The 22,500-nt window shown below is 36.8% G+C and overlaps 1 protein-coding gene across 1 annotated transcript in view; it reads left to right on the top strand.

Annotated features, from left to right (window-relative positions):
* LOC109101222 (polyphosphoinositide phosphatase-like) overlaps nt 1–22,500 on the top strand; it is a 68,697-nt gene that overhangs the window by 11,894 nt on the left and 34,303 nt on the right. The window contains exons 6-14 of the mRNA XM_042778152.1: nt 1,192–1,337; nt 2,363–2,491; nt 8,682–8,786; nt 10,087–10,137; nt 10,202–10,315; nt 15,248–15,345; nt 18,862–18,995; nt 19,338–19,454; nt 21,749–21,794. Coding sequence (XP_042634086.1) covers nt 1,192–1,337; nt 2,363–2,491; nt 8,682–8,786; nt 10,087–10,137; nt 10,202–10,315; nt 15,248–15,345; nt 18,862–18,995; nt 19,338–19,454; nt 21,749–21,794 — 940 coding nt within the window. The remainder of the gene's footprint in view (nt 1–1,191; nt 1,338–2,362; nt 2,492–8,681; nt 8,787–10,086; nt 10,138–10,201; nt 10,316–15,247; nt 15,346–18,861; nt 18,996–19,337; nt 19,455–21,748; nt 21,795–22,500) is intronic.

Genomic DNA, 22,500 nt, shown 5'->3' with positions numbered 1-22,500 from the left:
CTATTATAGATTTAATTTCTATTTATTTATTGTATTTTTTTTCCAGTTTTAACTTTAATTTTAGTTTGTTGTTTTTGCCTTTTTAAAAATATTATTATTATTTTTTAAATGTCTACATAGTTTTTTTTATTAGTTATAGTTTATATATATAGTGTATTATTTTTACATGTTCAAAATAAAGTTATTCATTCATTCATTCGTTAATTATTTTAATACTAAACTAAATAAAAGTTAAACTAATAGAAAATGAGAAATGCTGCCTTGGTAAATAGCTGAAATAAAATAAGTTTAATGTTAAAGTTTATATTTTATTTCAGTCGACATTTTTTTTCCAAGTAACACATTTTTATTTATTTATTTTTATTTATTTATTTTTTTATGGTTTTAGTTTACTACATATATATGTAGATGTAGAATAAATATATATGTAAAAAAATATATAAATATATATTTATACAGAATAAATGTATAAAATGTTGACACAAAAATTAGGGAAAATAAATAAATTGCTATAAAATGGATTGAATTTTTAATCTACTTTTGAATAAATTGGTAGATCTGGGAAAATATCATTCATCATTCACAAAAAATCATTCACCCTTATTTAACTTTATTGATCTGAGCATACCACCATCATCATCATCATCATTATTAATAATAATAATAATCTTTTTCATGTGGTTCTTTATTAATGAGGTCATTACATATATATCACTGATTAAATCACCTCATTAATCTCATTTCCGTCGTGTTGGCTGTACTTTAATCTTCTGTTGCCAAAACCTGCACATTAATACGGTTTGACCTACAAAATAGCAAAGCCAGCAAAAGTTCATTAGTTTGTTAGTTTTGCGATTTTAGCAGGAAAGTCTAAACGTGTTTGCTTCAGAAGTTTAGTTGTTTTGTGTCATGCTGGTGAACAAAGGAAAACAAGAAAAGAGCGCTTGTTAATTTAACACACATCACATTTATTTTGTATCTGGACGGTGTCTGTAAATGAGATGACGTCTTGTGGGAAGCTGAAATAATTGCATGTGATATCTGATGAACTTCGAGTTCATACAGTGCACTTCATCTCTAAGCAACATGCTGTCACCTAGCAACAGTGAAAGCTGCTTCCTGCTGCTCAGAACATATGAGCAGTGTTGATCAATCTGAGCGTGAGTGACCCTGTGACCCTGTGACCTTTAGTTACAGCTACGACCTGAGCCACTCGCTGCAGTATAACATGACGCTGCTCCAGATGCCGTGTGACGCCGGAGAGAGCGAGGAGCTCAACACCAGCGGCAGACAGGACAGCTTTGACATCTTCGAGGAGGAAGGAATCCCCACTCAAGGTATGCTTTCTTACCACTTTTTGATTTTAAATTAAATTAAATTAAATTAAATTAAATTAAATTAAATTAAATTAAATTAAATTAAATTAAATTAAATAAAAAAAAAAATTTATTTTATTTTATTTTTATTTTATTTTTAAATTAAATGTATTATTATTTTTATATTTATATTTGATACATATCAAAAACAAGAATTAATCTACAATCGACAAGCACGTGCAAGTGTGTTTTTTTTTTTTTTTTAGGAGTTCTTGGTTCATGCATACATAAATGACATGAGAACAGAACGAACAATTAAATAAGACTAAATAAAAAATAAAAAAAATAATGATGTGGTAAAAATTTATATTTATTATTCTTGGTTTTTATTTATTTATATTTGTTATTATAATTTTTTTTTGTTTTGATTATTTTTTTCTTAATTTCTATATTTTATGTATTTCATAGCATTTTGGGTTTAATTTAAATTTTTATCTTTTTTTATTTTATTTATATTTCATATGTATAGTATAGCACTGTATTTTAAATGTATTATGTTTTGTTATTTTCTTATTTTTTATTTCATAATTTGCTAAAACTATTTTTTAAAACTATTTTCTATTTTTTTATATTCTATTTGATTTTATATGTTATAAAAATGCTAAAGTAGTCTTGGTTTTTTTTATTATTGTATGTTATTTAGTTTTTAAATATATTTTATTATTATATTTATATTTTATATCGCCCTTGGGATTTATTTTCTATTTTCTATTGTTATGTATTTATATTTTAAATATTTAATTTAGAATAATTTTTTTAAATTATTTTATATATTCATATTTTATAGCACGCTTTTAATTGTTTATTTTATATAATTTTATATTATCATGTTGTTATTATTATTTAATTTTTTTTTTTTTTCATTTATTTTATTTCATCTGGCATTTTTGGACCTATTTTGTTTCTTTTCTAGTTTTAAAGAACTGACTTGATTCCAGTCATTTTATTTTGTGTGTGAATTATTTATTGGGGTGTTTGTGTTTCAGTCGTCCATGGTTTGATTAACGAACCCTACGCTAAATATGTGTGGAACGTCCGTCTGCTGGAGAAGGTCAAGGACATCGTCCATCCTGATTGGCTGCTCTACATTATTCACGGATTCTGCGGCCAATCCAGTATCCTCTTATGTTCCATAGATAATATTCGGTTGTTGTGACCGTCTGTCTGTGGTTTTCATGATCCTGCTTCATATAGATGAACGTCTCTGACCCCAAAGTCAGACACAACAAAGTCTGCGGCCGTTATACACTCTGTGTGTGTGCGTGTGTGTGTGTGTATGAGATACAACAATAGAAACAGCATCCATAAACTGAATATAACAGCAATATTCACGCACAGTGCAGTCAGCATTGTTGATTTATTCTAGAAGTGATCTAGTTTTACAGTTGCTTTCATTATATGCTGTAAAAATACAGCTAAAACCTATTTTTTTTTTCACAATATTTTCATTTTCAAAATGCAATTAAAACCTATTTATTTATTTATTTATTTTGTTTTGGACCCTTCTGCAAAATAGTTTTATTTATAAAATAAAATAAAATAATTAAATTTTCTCTTTTTTTTCTCTTTTTCATGTACTCTTCTGTAAAATACAATTTTAAGAAAAATTACTTATTTGATTGTTTTTGTTTTAATTTGTACCCTACTGAAAATACAGTTAAACCCAACAATTGTATTATTTTTCATTAGTTTAATTGTAATTTTTAATTTTATTTTGTATTTTTTTAAATTACCCTTTTTGCAAAATACAAAAAAAAAAATCTATTTTATTTTTCATTATTATTATTTTTTTGTTTTGCACCCTTAGCTAAATACATTAATCACTCTTTAAATAAATAAAATAAATAGATTATTTGTTTTTACAATTATTAATGCATTTTAAAAACCTATTATTTAATTTTATTTTATCCTGCAAAATGCAGCTAAAACCCTCTTCTGATAGTATCACGTGGCTTCTAGCAGGTCCAAGTTGTGTTCGAGGGTTTATCAGCTCAGTTACCTGCTAGTGAACCTGGTTTTGACCCGCTAGATCACCTTGAACCAGCTACAAACCAGCTACCGTGTTCTAGGAGAAAGCAGCTTGATATGAGCTGTTTTTCCCAGCAGAAGGTTCAGGAGGGTCAAAACTGAACAAAAAAGGTACAAAATGAGCGAAAGAAACGCACACAGAGAGAGAAAATCATCCGGAGAGAGTCTGATGCTGTTGATTGCTTGTGGTTTCTCCCTGTGAGGAGCCTGAAGGAGACGTGAACGAGTTCACAGCATTAAAACAGACCGGTGGAGAGTTCTGAAGGATTTAATAGCCTGATGCATTCATACGAGCAAAATATGAACTGAGAAGCACACAAAACACTTTGGGGCCAGTGAGATTTTTTTTATTTTTTAAAGAACTTTGAAGTAAGTTCTTTATTTAGTATAGAAAGTATGCAAACACAGACATCAGAGTCTTTAAAAACATACAAAATGCAGAGAAATGTGTATGTTTAATGTTGTATGTTTAATTAAAGAAACCTACTTTTTCTTTAATTTTATTAGCTTAATAATTTTTTTTTATTATTACTTAATATATATAGTGTGACGTGTGTCCCGAGCGCTCGTCAGCGTCGCCCTGGCAACACAGCGGAATCACCGGCACTAGCTCGTCACGGGCTGAGCGGCCGCACCTGCAGCTCATGAAGAGGCGTCTACTTCAGCCGGGGAGGAAAGCAGTATGGTGAGCAATGTCTCCCGACACAGAGCCTAACTCTTTCCTCCTCTGTCACAGAGAGCAGCGTGTGACCGTCAGCCCCCACCAGGAGAGCACCGCACGGGATCCACCACTCAAGACCCAGAGAGCACGAGGGAGTTGGAGCACTACGGAGAGCACCGTCTTCACTCAGAGCACTAAGTTATTAATAAATCCACCCTTCGGGGATTTTCTCGTCCATCGGTTGTTGTGTCGTCGTTCCTCACCTCGCCACACTGGTGGAGAATCCGGGCATAGTGTGAGGTGAACACCGACAACCGACCCTGAGGAAGTCACCGTCACCCATTTTGTTTTCTTTTTTTTTGTTTGTTGACATTGGTTTTTTGTTCCCTCTGCTCTGGTTCCACAGGCGGCCGCTCCTCCCCCCAGCATGGAAGAGCTGCTTAAACACCTCACCGAGGTGGAGCATCCGCCAGCAGCAAATAATGGAGCACATGGCCTCACGTCAAGGAGACGCCGAACGCGAGCTCGCCGCTCTCCGCACCGCCGCCCGCCCCACCGCGCACGCCGCTGCCTGACCCCCCGTGTCCAAGCCGTCCAGCTGATGCCGCGAATGACAGCGCAAGACGACGATGTGGAGATGTATATGCAAATGTTTGAGGCCACCGCGATCCGGGGAGGCATGGCCAGAGGACGAGTGTGGCCAGACTTCTCGCGCCGCTGCTGACCGGGGAAGCGCAGCGGGCGTATTTCACCATGACGGCCGAGAGAAGCCGGAACTATGAAGAGGTGAAAAAGGAAATCCTGGGCCGAGTAGGCCTCTCCCCAATCTGTGCGGCGCAGCAGTTCCATGACTGGACATATCGAGCTCGACAGCCCGCTCGCGCCCAAGCGGCAGAACTAACCCGGTTGGCCCACCATTGGCTGTTGACAGGGGGTCCCTCCGCACACAAGGTAACTGAGCGTGTGGTGATCGACCGACTACTCCGCGCCCTCCCCCGCGCGTTGAGGCAGGCGGCTGGCATGAGGAATCCCACCGATCTCGACGAGCTCGTGGAGGCCATTGAGCTGGCGGAGGCCGCCCAACACCGGGAGGTAGGGGAGCGAGCGCCGCCTTTTTCCCCGAAGGGTGGTCCAGGAGCGACGCTCGCGCGGAGGGCAACCCAGCGACCCGTGAGCAGGCCTGCGGTTCCCGGCCCCCAGGACGAACCGATGCCCCACCGAGCCGCCGCGCTCCCAGGACGGATATGGCTAGCAGGCTGTTCAGGGCACGACCCGCCGCCGGAGGCACCACGAGCCGAGGTGCATATCAATGGCCGGGACCGTTTCATCGCCCTCGCTCGACTCGGGCAGCGGGGTAAGCCCCTGATACAACCCACGTACTTCCGCCCAGAACCGTTCCAGAGCCCGGCTGGCGATAACGTGCGTGCACGGGGATACCAGGCAGGTACCGGCACGGCGACTGACCCATCACCGCGACACACTGGTTCCCTGGCCCGTCGAAGTGGGAATCTTAAAGGACCTACCTACCGGTACCCGTTCTCCTCGGCCGGGATTGGCCGGGGTTTGATCAGCTCCTCACCTCCAGCACACAGCCTGCTAGCCCGGGCCGGGGACCGCCGACGCCGGAGATCAGCAAGGCGTCGCCCTCGACGACGCCCCCGCGCTGCTGACATCGGACAGCCCGCGAAGGAGGTGTAGTCCCCCTCCCAAAACTCTAACCTGTTCTTTGAGTTCTTCCAGCAGATAGCGGGAGGGGGAACCCTCGCCAACGAGCAGCGCGGGACGAACGCCTCAAGCATTGCTGGTCTCAAGTGCGGGTGGCGGAAGGAGAGGATTTACAACCGGCTCCCCCCCACCCCACTCCCCATTTCGTTGTCCAAAACGGCCTGCTTTACTGTGTCGCTCGTGCAGCGAAGGGGGGAGGAAAAGACGTTGCTGGTGGTACCGCGAAGCAAAGTCCAAACGGTGTTGGAACTCGCGGCGCCCATGCCCACACGATTTTTCCGATGGCTGGCCACCTCGGCGCTCGGCGCAAAACACCGCGCAACGGATCCGGGATCGCTTCCACTGGCCAGGACTAGAGGGGGGTAATGTCAAGCGGTACTAGGTACTGCCCGGAGCTTTGCCGCACGACGTGCCCAACGGGACATCGCCCCATACTCTCCTCCCCCCAGCCCGCTGATCCCGCGGCCTATCATCGAGGTTGCCCTTCGAGCGCAATCGGGATGGACCTGTAGGGTCGCTGCCGCCGAAGTCCGCCCGGGGGGCATGAACACAGGGGCCTGGTTATCGTGGATTATGTGCCCTACTTTCGTGTGCTACCCGCTATACCCAGAGGCCATTCCCCTCCTCCGACAAAGCTCCACCGCAACAGTGAATCATTTCGCACAGGAGCTCTTCCTATTGAGTAGTCTGGTTGGTTTGCTACCAGCGGAGATCTTGACCGACCAGGGCACTCCTTCATGTCCCGGATCATGGCTGACCTCTGCAAGCTCCTCAAATTCCGGCAGATCCGGACCAGCGTATACCATCCACAAACGGATGGACTCGTGGAACGGTTTAACAAGACCATGAAACAAAGTTGAATGCTGCGGCGAGTCGTGGCCGAGGACCAAACGCGACTGGGACCAAAATGATCCCGTATGTGCTGTTCGTGATCCGGGAGGTGCCCCAGGCTTCCACCGGCTTTCGCCGCCCTTCGAGCTCCTCTTCGGCCGCCAACCCCGAGGGCTTCTAGATGAGATCGCCCGTGGAAGCTTGGGAGCAACAGCCGGCGTGTAGGTCGGACCACACCCTCGACACACCCTCGAGCACATCAAGGCCATGAGAGAGCGGATCGACAGGGTCATTGCCAATTGGTCCGGGAGCACATGTCCAAGGCCCAGCAAGGACCAGCAGCGCCTCTTCAAAGCGGGCCGCCCAAACCACGGGAGTTCCAGCCGGGGATTACTAAAAACGTCATGGTTCTGGTCCCCACATCCGCCTGTAAATTCCTGGCACGCTGGCAGGGCCCATACACGGTCACCGAACGGGTAGGACCCGTCACCTATAAAGTGCGCGCCAACCAGGTCGCCGAAAAAGAGGAGCAGCTCTATCATATAAATCTGTTGAAGCGCTGGGTGGGGACCGGACCCCCAGCTCTCCGGCCCTCGCCCACCACCCACCTCCCCGTGTTTGTAGGCATGGATCCCAATCTCTCCGCGGCCCAGAAGACGGAACTGCCGCACCTGGTCGGTCAGTTCTCGGATGTTGTTCTCTTCTCCCCCCTGCCAGGCGGACGACCGTCATCCACACGAAGTCCGAACACCACCAGGAGTTATATGTCCGGCAGCGGACCCCTATCGTGTCCCGGAGGCTCGGCGACACGCCATCGAGACAGAGGTACAGGAGATGTTGAAGTTGGGGGTAATTGAGCCCGACGCGAGTTCCCTGGGGGCGGAGTCCCTGGTCCAGCCCATCGTAACTGGTCCCGAAGCCCGACGGCACCCTCCAACGGCTTCTGCAACGACTTCCGCCGCCTAAATGAGGTCTCGGAATTTGATGGCTACCCCATGCCCCGAGTCGATGAGCTCCTGGACAAGACTGGGGAATGGGCCCCGGTTTCCTATCGACTCTCGACTCTCACCAAAGGTTGTTGGCAAGTCCCTGCTGGTGCTAAAAGTGGGATGTGTGCCAAGCCCAAGACAGCCTTCTCTCAACCCCGCAGTGGCCACTGGCAATTACCGGGTCCTTCCCGTTCGGCCTGCACGGGGCACCCCGCCACCTTCCAGTAGGCTGCATGGATGTCCTGCTTATCAGCAAGGATGTGTTAAATTGATAAAAAGTGATAGTAAAGAAAAATATTATTAGAATATTATTATTAGAATCTTTGTTTGTTTTTTTGAATAAATGCAGTTACTTTTAACCTTTCTTCATCAAATATTATTAGACCAGCAGACACGTTTTCCACAACACTCATCTAAATCAGAATATTAGAATGATTTCAAACTGATCATGTGATATGACTGGGTGGTGAAATGTGACTTAACGGCTGAGTAAGTAATGATGCCTGAAAAATTCAGCTTTGCATCACAGGAATAAATAATTTTTTTAAAGTATATCAAATAGAAAACTATTATTTTAAGTTGTAATAATATTTCACAATATTACTGTTTTTTCTGTATTTTTGATCAAATAAATGCAGGGGGGCCCCTTTGATGAGGCAGAAAGAGACTTTCTTTCAAAACGCTTGTTTTTGTTTTGTTTTTGTAATTTTGAAGTTAAAACTAAATTATTATTAAATTAAAACTTATTTTTTATTTTATTTCGCTTGTTTTTGTTTTGTTTTTGTATGCTAAAGTAGAGAAGAAAAACTGCTTTTTATTTAATTTCTAATTAATTTTATTTATTTTTTTTTTGTGTACCCTTCTGCAAAATACAGTTAAAACCTACTTATTTTATTTTTCATTGTTTTTTTTCCCCGTTGTTTTTTTTTTTTTATAAAAAAATCTGTATATTTCATATCTCTCATGAACTGCTCATTTGTAATTTTTTTCTTTAGTATGAGCTCATCTTCAGATCTGCAGCGTGTTGATATCAGATGTTTTGTGGTGTTGTTCTTTAACGCTGGCGCTCAGAGTTGTTGATCTACGGTCGGCCGGTGCACGTCACGCTCATCGCCCGCCGCTCCAGCCGCTTCGCCGGGACGCGCTTCCTCAAGCGAGGAGCGAACTGTGAGGTATGTGACCACGTGCTCTTTTGTGTGCTGTTTGTCACACGCGAGCGAAACCTGTCCAACACGAGCTGTTTCTCTTCTGTATTTATCTCTGTGTGTTCAGGTGTGATTATGTAACGTTCTTTGCTCTAAAGCTGTCAGCCATTAAAGCCTCACTAAGCTCTCTGTGGTGCTTTATGATGGTGAAAATGCTTCAAAACTGCAGACCCACGCATTTCACCTGCTGATCATTTAACAATTAAACTACAGTCAGGACAGTTATGTCAAATCACTGGGCTCACTGTCCAAAAGCTCAAATATAGTTTGAAGTCATTTGAATATAAATGACAATTTTTTTTTTTATTATTTTTATTATGTGATATTAGACCCTGCAAAATATAGTTAAAATCTATTGTATTTTAATTTTAAATTAATTTTATTTTATTTTATGACCTTCTCTTGTTTTATTTAATTACATTATTTTATTAAGTTTTGGGAACCGATTTTTTTTTTTTTTAAAGAAATTTAAAGTAAGTTCTTAATTTAGTACAGAAAGTATGCAAACAGCCATCAGAGTCTTTAAAAACATACTAAATGTTTTTTTCATTATTCTTATTGGTTTATAGATAGATAGATAGATAGATAGATTTTTTTTTATTTATCTTTGATTTTCAGCACTGAAAGCATACCCCATGTCTGAATATGTGTACTTCTCTTTATTTATTTTATTTTATTTTAAAGTTTTGGGGACAAATTTATTTATTTATTTATTTTTTAGAAATGTAAAGTAAGTTCTTCATTTAGTATAGAAAGTATGCAAACACAGCCATCAGAGTCTTTAAAAATATACAAAATGTGGAGAATCAAAGCCTACTTTTTAAATTCAATTTTAATAATTTATTTTATTTTTTAATTATTTTTATTGTTTTATTTTATATACATTTTTTTTTATCTTTGATTTTCAGCACTGAAATCATACCCCATGTCTGAATATGTACTCCTCTTTATTTTATTTTATTTTATTTTATTTTATTTTATTTTATTTTATTTTTTATTTTTTTCTATTTTTTTCTATTTATTTTATTTTATTTTATTAATTTATTTATTTTTGTAATTTAATTTTTATTTTGTACCCTTCTGCAAAATAGTTAAAACCTACTTTAATTAAATTTTATTTTATTTTCAGAGCTAAAAACATCCCCCATGTCTCTGTACTTCTTGACCATATAGTATGCAAAAGCTAGTATGTCATATCACTTCATTTACATTTGCATTTAATCATTTAGCAGACGCTTTATCCAGGGCGACAATGTGGCGTAAACAATCAGATCAACGAGAAAAAAAAACGGTGGAGACGGAGCAGATCATCCACGATGCATCTCTCATACCGCTGACAGCTTCCACTAACTACTCCTATGATGACCAGATCAATCCACTAACCCCCGGTCATTTCCTCCACCTCTGGCAGTTTCTCCTCCTGTGTTCAGGTCCGAGGCTCGGTTCCTCTGTACTGGTCCCAGGACATCTCCACCATGATGCCCAAACCACCCATACGCCGTAAGAGCCGCTTCCTGTCCATTACCTCGCCACTACTTCCTGTTTATCAGCTCAAAACGGTGCCTTCACCCTCCTTCAGGACAGGGAGGGACATTTTCTAGTTTGTTTGGTCAGTTTTTAGGAGCTCGAAGCTACAGACATGAATGAGTTTATAGGTTGTTTAAATGTGCAATGTTAGATTTGAACATTCAGAAAGTGTGTCCTGTATAAAAACATCTAGTCAGACCCTGAAATGCCAGATTTTGCATACGGATGTGTTCATGATCCTGGTTTATATAGATGAACTGTCGCTGACCCCAAAGTCAGACAAAACAAAGTCTGCGCCCGCTTCACACTGATGCACATTCATGTGTGTTTGATGCTGTCTGTGTGTGTGTGTGTGTGTGTGTTTTTTTTTTTTTTTAGTCTATTTATGTGTGTGTGTGTGTGTGTGTGTTAGTCGATTTATCATGGGTGTGATCTAATTTTACAGTTACTTTTCACACGCAATGCTGCAAAATACTGCTAAAACCTATGTTTTTATTTGATTAACTTTAATACATTTAATCACATTTTATTTTATTACTTGTATTTTCTTTTTGTATTTAGTACTCTTCTGAAAAATACAGTTAAAACCTTGTTTATATATATATATATATTTTTTTTTTCTTCTGCAAATTTTAGTTATAATTATTTTATTTATTTATTTTTATTTATTTTATTTATTTTTTTTACTTTTTTTTGGGAGTGATATAGGTTCATAGTTGTTTTCCACATACCATGCTGCAAAAGAATGCTTTATTTTTAATTAATTTAATTTGATTAATTTATTTTAATTTAAAAAAATTTCTTTGAGCCTTTTGCAAAATACAGTTAACCTTATAGTTAAAGCAAAATAGTTAAAATCTGTACTTATTTCATTTATTTATTGTTCTTTATTTTGTACCCTTTTGCAAAATTTTTATAATTTTTTTTTTTAATTTAGCAGAAAGTTCAGGAGGCGTTATGGCCCAATTCAATGTTATGAAGAAGATTTTTCTTTGAGAGTTTTCTTAAATCCACTTGGTTATACAGAAGAAAAGATATGTTGCTGCTTTTATTTTCGTATCTACATGAGCATCATTTGTTACTTCTGGTTTTCAAAAGTGTTGTTAGCAGGTTCTTCTCTGTTTGGTGACATCACCAGGGCCGTCTGAGGATCTCTCTTCTTCTCTTGCGTTATCTCTTTCTGTGTGTCCTCATCTTGTTGCTGCTGAACCCATATCACCGCTTCTCATCCTGAGCAAGATGACATTTCATATGTACAGCGTCTCACGCTGATCCTGCTGCGCGCTCGCTGCTTATCTTAGATTACTTACCGCTAGTGTCCTCAACCGTGCGTGTGTGTGTTTGCTCGGGTTCAATATAGTCTTTTTGCTTCAAACAGAAGACTCCTGTCCAACACTAACTCTGCCGGGCTTGTGATGCAGCAGTGCTTTGAAAGCATCGCACAGCTGAAAGAATTCTAACAGCAGCACATCAACACATCCAAGAAACCAACAAATCAAAACTAACTAACAAAAATGACTTAGTATCTCAATTTTTACTACTTAATATCATGACATCTTGTCATAATAATGACTTAGTATCTCAATTCTGACTTAATATTATAATTGACTTTTTATGTCCTAATAATGACCTTTATCTCATAATGATGACTAGGTATCTCATAATTTCAACTTATAATTATGACTTTTCCTGTCATAATTACTTTTTTCTTATAATGATGACTTAGTATATCATATTTTTACCTTAAAATCATAATTATGACTTTTTATGCCATAATAATGACTTTGCCTCTGAAAGAAGGCTTTCTAACAAATAATACTTAAAATCATAATTATGACTTTTGTCTCAGAATGATAATTTTGGTATCTCATAATGATGACTTAGTATCTGAATTCTGACTTAATATTATAATTGACTTTTTATGTCCTAATAATGACCTTTATCTCATAATGATGACTAGGTATCTCATAATTTCAACTTATAATATGACTTTCTTCCTGTCATAATTACTTTTTTCTTTATAATGATGACTTAGTATATCATATTTTTACCTTAAAATCATAATTATGACTTTTTATGCCATAATAATGACTTTGCCTCTGAAAGAAGGCTTGGTATCTCATAATTTCGACTTAAAATCATAATTATGACTTTTGTCTCAGAATGATAATTTTGGTATCTCATAATGATGACTTAGTATCTGAATTCTGACTTAATATTATAATTGACTTTTTATGTCATAATAGTGACTTATCTCATAATGATGACTAGCCATCTCATATTTTGGCTTAATATTATAATTGACTTTATGTCATAATAGTGACTTATCTCATAATGATGACTAGGCATCTCATATTTTGGCTTAATATTATAATTGAATTTATGTCATAATAGTGACTTATCTCATAATGATGACTAGGCATCTCATAATTTTGACTTAATATTATAATTGACTTTATGTCATAATAGTGACTTATCTCATAATGATGACTGGGCATCTCATATTTTGGCTTAATATTATAATTGTATTTGTCATAATAGTGACTTATCTCATAATGAACAATACACATCACAAAATTTACTAATATATTATAATATTATAATTAATTTTTCACAAAAGACTAATCATCACAAAATAAAAACTAGAATATCACAAAAATTATATAAAATAATAAAAATGACTTTTAATGTTTCCATCTTTGTGACTTAGTACTTCATACATTTTCTCTCATCATTGTGACTTTATATCTGTAAGTAATTAAGCTCAATAACAAAGAAAATCCCAAAAACAAAGACTTTTTTCTCAGTTTTTGGCAAATAAAACTGATCCAATAGCTCAAGTCTGAACAAAAACCGCATGTTGATCTCATTTTTTAAGGAACCAGTTTCAGAAGAACCAGTTTTCTACTGTTCATTTTATCAAAAATGACACTCGGAGACGACCCAAAGCTCTTAGTTATGATAAATTAGATGTTATTTTCTTCATTTCCAGACTCATCATCCTCTGCACTTACTCATCTTTCTAATGCATTATGCAATTTGCCTGATGCAATGTCCTTCTGTCAGAAGAAGATGAGGGTTTATGAAGTATGTTTTCTGTAATTAGGTCAGTTCAATGTAGGTTTAAAACAGCACTCGCACAAAGGGCTTCCAGGATAACAGATATTGATTTTCTGCTAAACAAAAACTAGAGAGAAGTTGTTACGCAAGGCTCGAGTCTCGGCCATCTTTCATTTTCATTGATTGTTTGGGGTGCTGCAAGAAGATGAGACACAGTTTTTCTCTTTCATCGCTAGCATGCAACACGCTGCTGTCCCCATGAGCTTTGTCTGACTTGCTGAAGGACTTTTCAGTACTCAAGTGTTTGATTACGCCGACTTTGAATGCGCTTTGTGTGGTGTTAATGAACCCATGTAAAATGGAGATATTTGTGTATCTCATAACCTACTTCCAGGAGTGTTTTATGTGTTGTGCTCTAATCTGTTTATAGGTTTGCAACTGCACAGTTAGATTGTAGCCTGCTGCTCAGTGCAGGCTTATGACCCACATAGTGCACATTGATTTGTCTTTAATGGTTCATGTCATATTCATATGAAAGCCCATTTCACATAAGAGAAAAATCATCAAAATTGTGACATAAAAAGTCAAATTTATGAAATACTAAGTCATAAGTGACATAAGTCAAAAATGTAATGTGTTCAGTCATATTTATGATGTAAAAAGTCAAAATTATGAGATACTTAGTCGTTACAACATAAAGTCAACATTATGAGATGCTAAGCCATAATTTTAACAAAGTCAAAATTATGAGAAACTAAGTCATAATTATGATGTAAGAAGTCAAAATTATGAGATACTAAGTCATAATTGACATAAGTCAAAAATGTAAAATGCTAAGTCATAATTATGATGTAAAAAGTCAAAATTATGAGATACTTAGTTGCACAACAGAAAGTCAACATTATGAGATGCTAAGCCATAATTTTAACAAAAAGACAAAATTATGAGATACTAAGTCATAATTATGATGTAAAAAGGTCAAAATGATGACAAACCAAGTCATAAATATGACATAAAGTCAAAATTATGACATACTAAGTCATAATTATAAGATATCAAAATGAGGCAAAAATGATGCTTAAAAAGTCAACTTTTTGAGATGCCATGTCAAAATTTTGATGTCGTAATTATGACAAAAGTTAATTTGACTTGTATAATAATCATGACTATTCTCATAATTTCAACCTGTTATCAAATTATCATATAATGTTATGTAATTGTGATTTAGTATGTTTTAACTGACCTAAAAAGTCAATTATGACAGTCATTATTATTTAATAAGTAATAACTGAGATTAATTGTGAGAAAAAAGGTTGAAATTGAGAAACTAAATCATTATGATAAAAAAGTCATAATTATTAGATTAAAAGTCATAATGTCATATCATAAAGATAAAAGAATTAATTATGAGTTACTATTTTTTACTTTTTAATTAAAAGAACTGATTGAAATATTATATCTGGCATCAGCTGGTCTCTGAAGGACACATTTTCTAAGAGCAGGAAAAAATTTGCAATTTTTTATCACACATACAACTGAGGAATATTTTATAGAGTTGTCAAGTTGCAAAGAATTTAACCTTTTTATGCAAATTTTAGTAAATGTTTAATTATGATCTGTATCTGCCATGAAATGGCTTTTTAGAAGCTGAAATGGGAATAAACTCAAATTCAGACAAACCTAACTGAAATAAAACTGTAATTTGACATGTAATTGAAATGTGAACTCATTTGCTTTAAAACGACTCTGGTTTCATGTCATCCTGACCAGGAATCTAATGACTGTGAAGTGTGAATTATTTTTATAAAGACCTGGTCTTATTAAAATGCACTTTTTCTCTCTCAGTGGACCAGGCCGACCCGTACGCTCACGTCGCTGCGCTTCACTTCGATCAGATGCTGCAGAGGTTTGGGTCACCCATCATCATCCTCAACCTCGTCAAGGTGAGATTCAGTGTTTCCTGTGCCAGAAACTCCACGTCCTCCATATCACCACAAAATCAGGAGGAAATTATACTTTCTGTTAAGAGAAACCACTAAAATGTAAATACTGTAGCACTGTAATATCGACTGTAAAACATGTTATTGGTCAGCTCCATTTTTAATTTCCTTTTATAAGGACAAGCTTTGAAAAACAAATCTTTTAAAGACAGACTCAATTTTTTTTTTAACAGACGTACATCTAAAGAATTTAAGAGTTATGAATATGACGTAAAAGGTCAAAAGTATGAGATACAAAGTCATAACAAATACAAATCACAACATTATACCAAATAACAATTAATAAAAAAAATAAAAAGTCAAAGTTATGAGATACTAAGTAATAATTGACGTCAAAAATATTGTAAGATGCTAATATTATGACAAATGAACAATTTTGAGATACTGATTACATAAAAAGTCAAAATGATGAGATGCTAAGCCATAATTATAACGAAAGGTCAAAATTATGAGATACTAAGTCATAATTATGAAAGACACTCAAGAAAACAAAATTTTTGTCAGACGTACAATTAAAGAATTATAATGGACTTATGTTGTATAGAATTATCTAAACTTTTATAAGTTGATTTTTCTTGAATGTTTGATTTATGATCTTTAATAAAATAACCTTTAGAAGATGATATGGCAATAAACTCAAATATAAAAAAATATATATTTTGCATAAAGAAAATAACGCCTATTTGTTTAGGATAATTAAATTTTTTTTCATTATTACATGATTGATATTAATGACAATTATTGCATCATTACCTTGCATAATTTTTATATTAAATATTTTGTTGCACTGTCACATTGTGTTGAGAACACTGTTTTTAGTTCAATGTGCATTAACTTTTAAAAAGATTGGGGTTAGTAGTTTTTTTTTTTTTTTTTTTAAGAATTGTTTCTCTTTTAGGCTGCATTTATTTGATCAAATTGCAGTAAAAATTGTGAAATCATATTACAATTCAAAACAGCAGTTTTCTATGTGAATATCTGTTAAAACGTAATTTATTTCTGTGATGTGCAGCTGTATTTTCAGCATCATTACTCCAGTCTTCAGTGTCACATGATCTTCAGAAATCATTCTAATATGATGATTCGCTGCTCGAGACACATTTCTGATTATTAATGTTGAAAAAGTTAATATTTTTCATAGTTTTATCACAACAGCATTTATTTAAAATAGAAATCTTTGATCAAATTAATTCATCCTTGCTGCATAAAAGTATTAATTTCTTTCGAAAAATGCTGTGTGCTTCACATGAAAACTTGTAGCATCTAATGCACTTACTATAAATACAACACATGAAGAAACACACATGCACTCTTCACTGATGTTTTTGAATAAAAGCGACTGTCTAGATTTCCCATCTCTCACATTTGCTGTAATGTGGTACAACAGAACAAAGACCCAAATCACAGTCTGAGCCAGAAACACACACATATATGAGCCATGTGATGCCCATGTGAATGCCAGCTGCCAGAAAGGGATCCGAAAGGACAAGATTTAACACGAACTTCAGCCTGCCAGGTTGAAAACACATGTGCATGTGTGTTTGTGGCTTTGTTTCAATGTGTGATTCACCGTATATTTTCCAGATAAAAGCGTGTGACAAAAGAGCCTTAATGACCCAAATGAGGTGCATTACATGCCAAGAATGCGATGTAATTAACTCTACACGCTTATTTAGTGCACCGGACCATGCGGTCGCAACACGTGTGCGCTCAAACACACTTAGTGTGGTGTGTGTGTAAAGTGCATGTGTGTTTGCGAGCACATTGACCTCCAGCATAAACTCAGTGTGTGTGTGTGTGTGTGTTTGTCATTGGCCTCCAGTGGAGAGTGTGTGTGTGTGTGTGTGTGTGGGAGGCAGGCGGCATTGTGGGCCGCAGGAAGACTAAGGCGGCCGCAGAAAGATTTCTGTGAACGCTGGAGTCGCTCAGAAGCACGTGCAAATGTGGCCCAAGGATTGAACGCGTAAAGCGCAGATCATTCACGTGTGTTTCTGCCTGCCGGCATGTGCGACGGATAGATAATATCTTACTAGTGTTGATGGTGGATTAGTCATGGCTTAGGAGGAGGACGTTTGTTTGAGTCATCGTCCGAAACATGTCTGCATCCACAGCAGGAGCAGCGCTCCAAAATACAGTGTTGCTTATTCATTCTGATTCATTATTTAATTCAACATTTGAAAAAAGGAGTCAAAGTTGTGTTTCCATGATAAAATGCATATTATTTATGCACTTAAAAAGCATGCTTATGAAAATGTTTTATGTGTTTTTCATGCAAAATCTGTTCTTCACAGTAAAAATTCAGCATTTATTAATTCTGATTCATTATTTAAGCATTTTAAAAAGATGATTCTCAATGTTGTGTTTCTGTGATAAAATGCATTTAAAACTTATGAAACTGCAGCGATTTGGTGTTTTTTTTCATGACGTCATGATGTTCTTCAGAGTAAAAAACTCAGGTTTTATTCATTTTGATTCATTATTTAATTCAATAAGCAAATGATTCTCTAATTTGCATTTATTTGGTCAAAATACAGTAGAAACAGTAATTCTGTATAATTCTAATTCAATATGACAGTGTAATCTAATTCATTATTTTATTTGGCATTTTAAATAAATTAAGTATTTTCTGTTGTAAAATGCATATGATTTATGCATTTAAAACACTCTAATTGTTATTAATTCTGATTTATTTAATTCAGTATTAAGTCTACTATATGTGATTATAATGTATATGTTTTATGCATTTAAAACTCATTATTGGTGTTGAAAATAAATTGCCTCTCCAAATCTTTGGTGAACGTTGCTGCAACTTTAAATTTTCACCCAATCGCTGATGTCCTTTAAAGTAAAAATAAAATGAATTGTTCATTCATTTTAATTCATTATTTAACTCAGAATTTTAAAATAAGATAGCAAACGATTCTCAAAATTGCATTTATTTGATTAAAAATACAGTAAAAACACAGTTAAAACTCCTTATTTGTATAGAAATGTTCTTATGAAAATATAGCATCCTGGCAAATATGTTTCATGTGTTTTAAGTGTTAAACAATGCTTTTGTTGTTTTTCTAGGACGCAATATTTTCCAACACACTAAAAAAAAAAAACACTCAGAAATTGCTAGTAAATCTAATAAGTAACTACAAAGTAACACATTGAATTAAATGGTGAAAAATAGTGAAATAGTATTTTCTTTTAAAACATACTCAAATAATCTGTTTTTATTTACAACTTAGAAAAATAAATTTTTACTTTCTTTTTTTTTTTTTTTTTTTTTTTACTGCATTTTTTTGCAGTTTTGTTTGCCACAAATTTACTAAATGTTACGCCGCAAGTGTGTCACCATGAAATTGGTGCTGCAGGGCTGGAGAGTATATTTTGTTAAAAGATCAGGTTAAATTGTTAGAATCAGTGTGCAATCAGTGTGATAATTGTCGATTTGGTTATTGCTTTTGTCAGAAACGAGAGAAGAGAAAGCATGAGAAGATCCTGAGTGAGGAGTTTTATCCCGCCATCACCAACCTGAACCAGTTCCTCCCGCCGGAGCACGGCATCGAGTACATCGCCTGGGACATGGCACGATACACAAAGAGGTGCGTACGACAGTCGTAAAGTGACTTTTTCAGGAACTGATATAATATACTGTACACTACTGTTTAAAATAAGTCTGTTCTGCTTATTTTCTGATGAAAAATACAGTAAAAATTGTGAAATATTTTTGCTATGATCTTCAGAAATCGTTGTTATATGCTGATTTGCTGCTCAAAAAACATTTCTGACTATTATTAATGTTGAAAACATTAATATGTTTTGTGATGCATTTTCGTTTTCAAGATTCACAGATAAATGGAAAGCTCAAAAGACGGCATTTATTTGAAATAGAAATCTTTTGTAACATAATAATTGACAGTAGAATTGTATCTTCTCATCTGCAGTAAACTGTGTAACGTGTTGGATCGTCTCAGTATGATCGCTGAGAATGTGGTCAAGAGGACGGGATTCTTCGTTAATCGACCTGACTTTTATTGCCACACATTACGTCCTGATGAAAGGTAAATGCACATGATTAAATGACCTTTACAACAAAACATCCGTTTGTTTAAGATGAGAATACCTTGGTTCCACAAAAGCAGAGTCTGTTTCAGCAGCGGTGTGTGACGCACAAAAGGTGGAAGGAATAAACGAATGAATCTAAGATTGTGTAAATAATGTTGTTTATGTGTTTAATAACAAATGGCTCATTTAAATTCACATTTATGTGATAGAAAGGGCTGTTCTGTCAAACGTCTGTTTTTGTATGCAAATGAAAATCGTTTGAAGAATATTCTGCAAATGTTTGCCACAGGGGTTTATCAGAACACTATATTAAAGGAACAGTTCGCACAAAAATTAACATTCACCCTCAGGCCACCCGAAATGCAGATGAGTTTGTTTCTTCATCAGATTTGGAGAAATGTAGCATTGCATCACTTGCTCAGCAATGGATCCTCTGCAAGTGATTGGGTGCCGTCAGAATTAGAGTCCAAACAGCTGATAAAAACATCAATAAGTAATCCACACCACTGCAGTCCATTTATTAACGTCAAACAAATCCATCAAGACAGTTTTGAAGAGTCCAAAATACATAACACTTCCTCCAGTGATGCAACAGGCAGTGATGTAGAATCGGTGGGCGGGGCTAAACAGGCAGTGATGTAGAATCGGTGGGCGGGGCTAAACAGGCAGTGATGTAGAATCGGTGGGCGGGGCTAAACAGGCAGTGATGTAGAATCGGCGGGCGGGGCTAAACGGGCAGTGATGTAGAATGTGTGGGCGGGGCTAAACAGGTAGTGAAGTAGAATCGTTGGGCGGGGTTAAACAGGCAGTGATGTAGAATCGGTGGGCGGGGCTAAACGGGCAGTGATGTAGAATGTGTGGGCGGGGCTAAACAGGTAGTGAAGTAGAATCGGTGGGCGGGGTTAAACAGGCAGTGATGTAGAATCAGTGGGTGGGGCTAAACAGGCAGAAACGGTGGGCGGGGCTAAACAGGCAGTGATGTAGAATCGGTGGGCGGGGCTAAACAGGCTGTAATGTAGAATCATTAGGCATGTTTGAGATGTACCTTGCCTCGCCTGAAATGTAGACGAGAGTAGGCGGTTGCAGTAAGGGGAGGGGTCAAAAAAGACCTTTGAAGTCGGACACTTCCTGAATATCGCTGTTTTTTCGCCTGTAAACGTCAGCAATGGAGGAGATCACAAAGGAGGAAATTTAGAAGAATGTTTGCAAACAAGCAGGTTTCTGCCACCATTTCACGTCCATAGTATTTTTCCACACTATGCAAGTCAAAGCTGTTTTGTAGCAAACATTCTTCAGAATTTCTTCACTTGTTTTAAGCCAGACCCTGACACTTCTCAGATGAAACCACACAAAGATGAGACATAATGGCTAAACAGTCCATTTAGATATGTATGTGTGCATGTATATATTTTTAATGGATTGATTTATTAATTCACACAAACATACAATAGAATAAAGTGAAAATTACAAGGAAGAATTCTAATTAAGAGAAAAAATAAATAAAATAAACGCATGTCCTAATTCTTAACTTCACTAGGCGTGTTTAGTTTTTGTTTAGTTCGCATGTAAATATAAATAAATAAATGGGTAATCTAATTTCTTAGAAATAAAGAGAAAATGTATCAGTTGACATTCTCAGCCAATGAGCATGAAGCTGTGTCGTCAGTCTGTCGTTTCCCATCATGCTTTAGAATAGCTCAGTCGGTGGAGAGCAACTGCGCTCGACTGCTCAATCCGACACAGCCGCCTCGCTGTTGCGAGAGAGTTTTTTGGCACACGTCAGCATGACATCAGAGCAAGGCGGACGTAACTCGGACACTTTTCTAACCGGCATGCATCTCGCGGTGATCACCGGTGATCGGTTCTGCACAGATTTTGCTCATCTCAAACAAGCCTATTAATGTAGAATCGGTGTGTGGGGCTAAACAGTGATTTTTATTTCACATGAATCTGTTTCTGCAAGGCCATGATGCTCACAATGCTGAAAATGGATCAACTAATACTTCTAATACTAATACTAAGACTCCAACTAATATACCAAACAATTTTTCTTCCTGATGAGCTGCGTATGTGTACGGTGCTGCAAACACTATTTCTGTCCTTCTCTTAAGAGCTCAGAAAGCCTCTCGTCTGAGTCACAGCTGAGGTAAATGCAGCACTTTTGTTGTTTTCCAGCTCGTGTTGTTGTAAAGCACTGATGGTGCACGTGTTGAAGCACTTATTTGTTTTCAAACACACGAGGTGGAAGTTTGAGGCTCGTTTGTTTTAAACGACTCTCTTTGTTGTTCAGGTGGGGAGATCTCGGAGGGAAGGTCACACCGAATGGCAGGATACAGGTTTGTCTTCCTCAAAATCTGCTGCATGTTGGTGCTCAATCTGGTCAAGAAGTGTCCATCTGAGCGACACATTATTGATAATAATCAGCAGTGACACGCTGCCTGATTTTACGCTGTTGCTTAAATGTAGATGCATTCTGTCAAAAATATGTATACACACACACACAAATACCTTTGTTTGTGTATGTTTTTAGACATTTAGATAATTTTTTTTGTTAAAAATATTGTAAAAAAAATTTTTTTGTTGTTGTTGTTTAGCTTTAGATGCCATTGTAATGATTTTTTTCTGATATTTTCACATAAATTGCCCATTAGGAAAGTATATACATCCATATTTGCCTTTGTTTATTTGTAAATATAAAAAAGTGTTTAAAATACATTTAAAAAACATATCTGCTTAGTCAAACTTTGATTACTACTGTAGGTGTTGAATAAATTTAATTCTGCTTTTTATTTAGTTTTATGCATTTTTAAATAAATTTTTATTTCTCTCTTTTTAAAATCTGTTGTCCATAAATTTATTTGTGCTTTTTTATTGTATATTTTTAGGTTCTTTTAATAGCACTTGTGTTTTTAAAGTGCTTTGTAAATACATTTGAACTTAAATAATGTGTGTTTCATGCAATGTGTGCACTTTTGAGGTCAGTAAGAGTTCTCTTCTGCTCACCAAGGCTCATTTATTTGATCAAACATACAGTAAAAATTG

The sequence above is a fragment of the Cyprinus carpio genome, chromosome A20 (genome assembly GCF_018340385.1).
Source record: "Cyprinus carpio isolate SPL01 chromosome A20, ASM1834038v1, whole genome shotgun sequence".
In the NCBI taxonomy this organism is placed as follows: domain Eukaryota; kingdom Metazoa; phylum Chordata; class Actinopteri; order Cypriniformes; family Cyprinidae; genus Cyprinus; species Cyprinus carpio.
The sequence above is the reverse complement of the archived record's forward strand: the minus strand, read 5'-3'. Positions and strand labels throughout refer to the sequence as shown.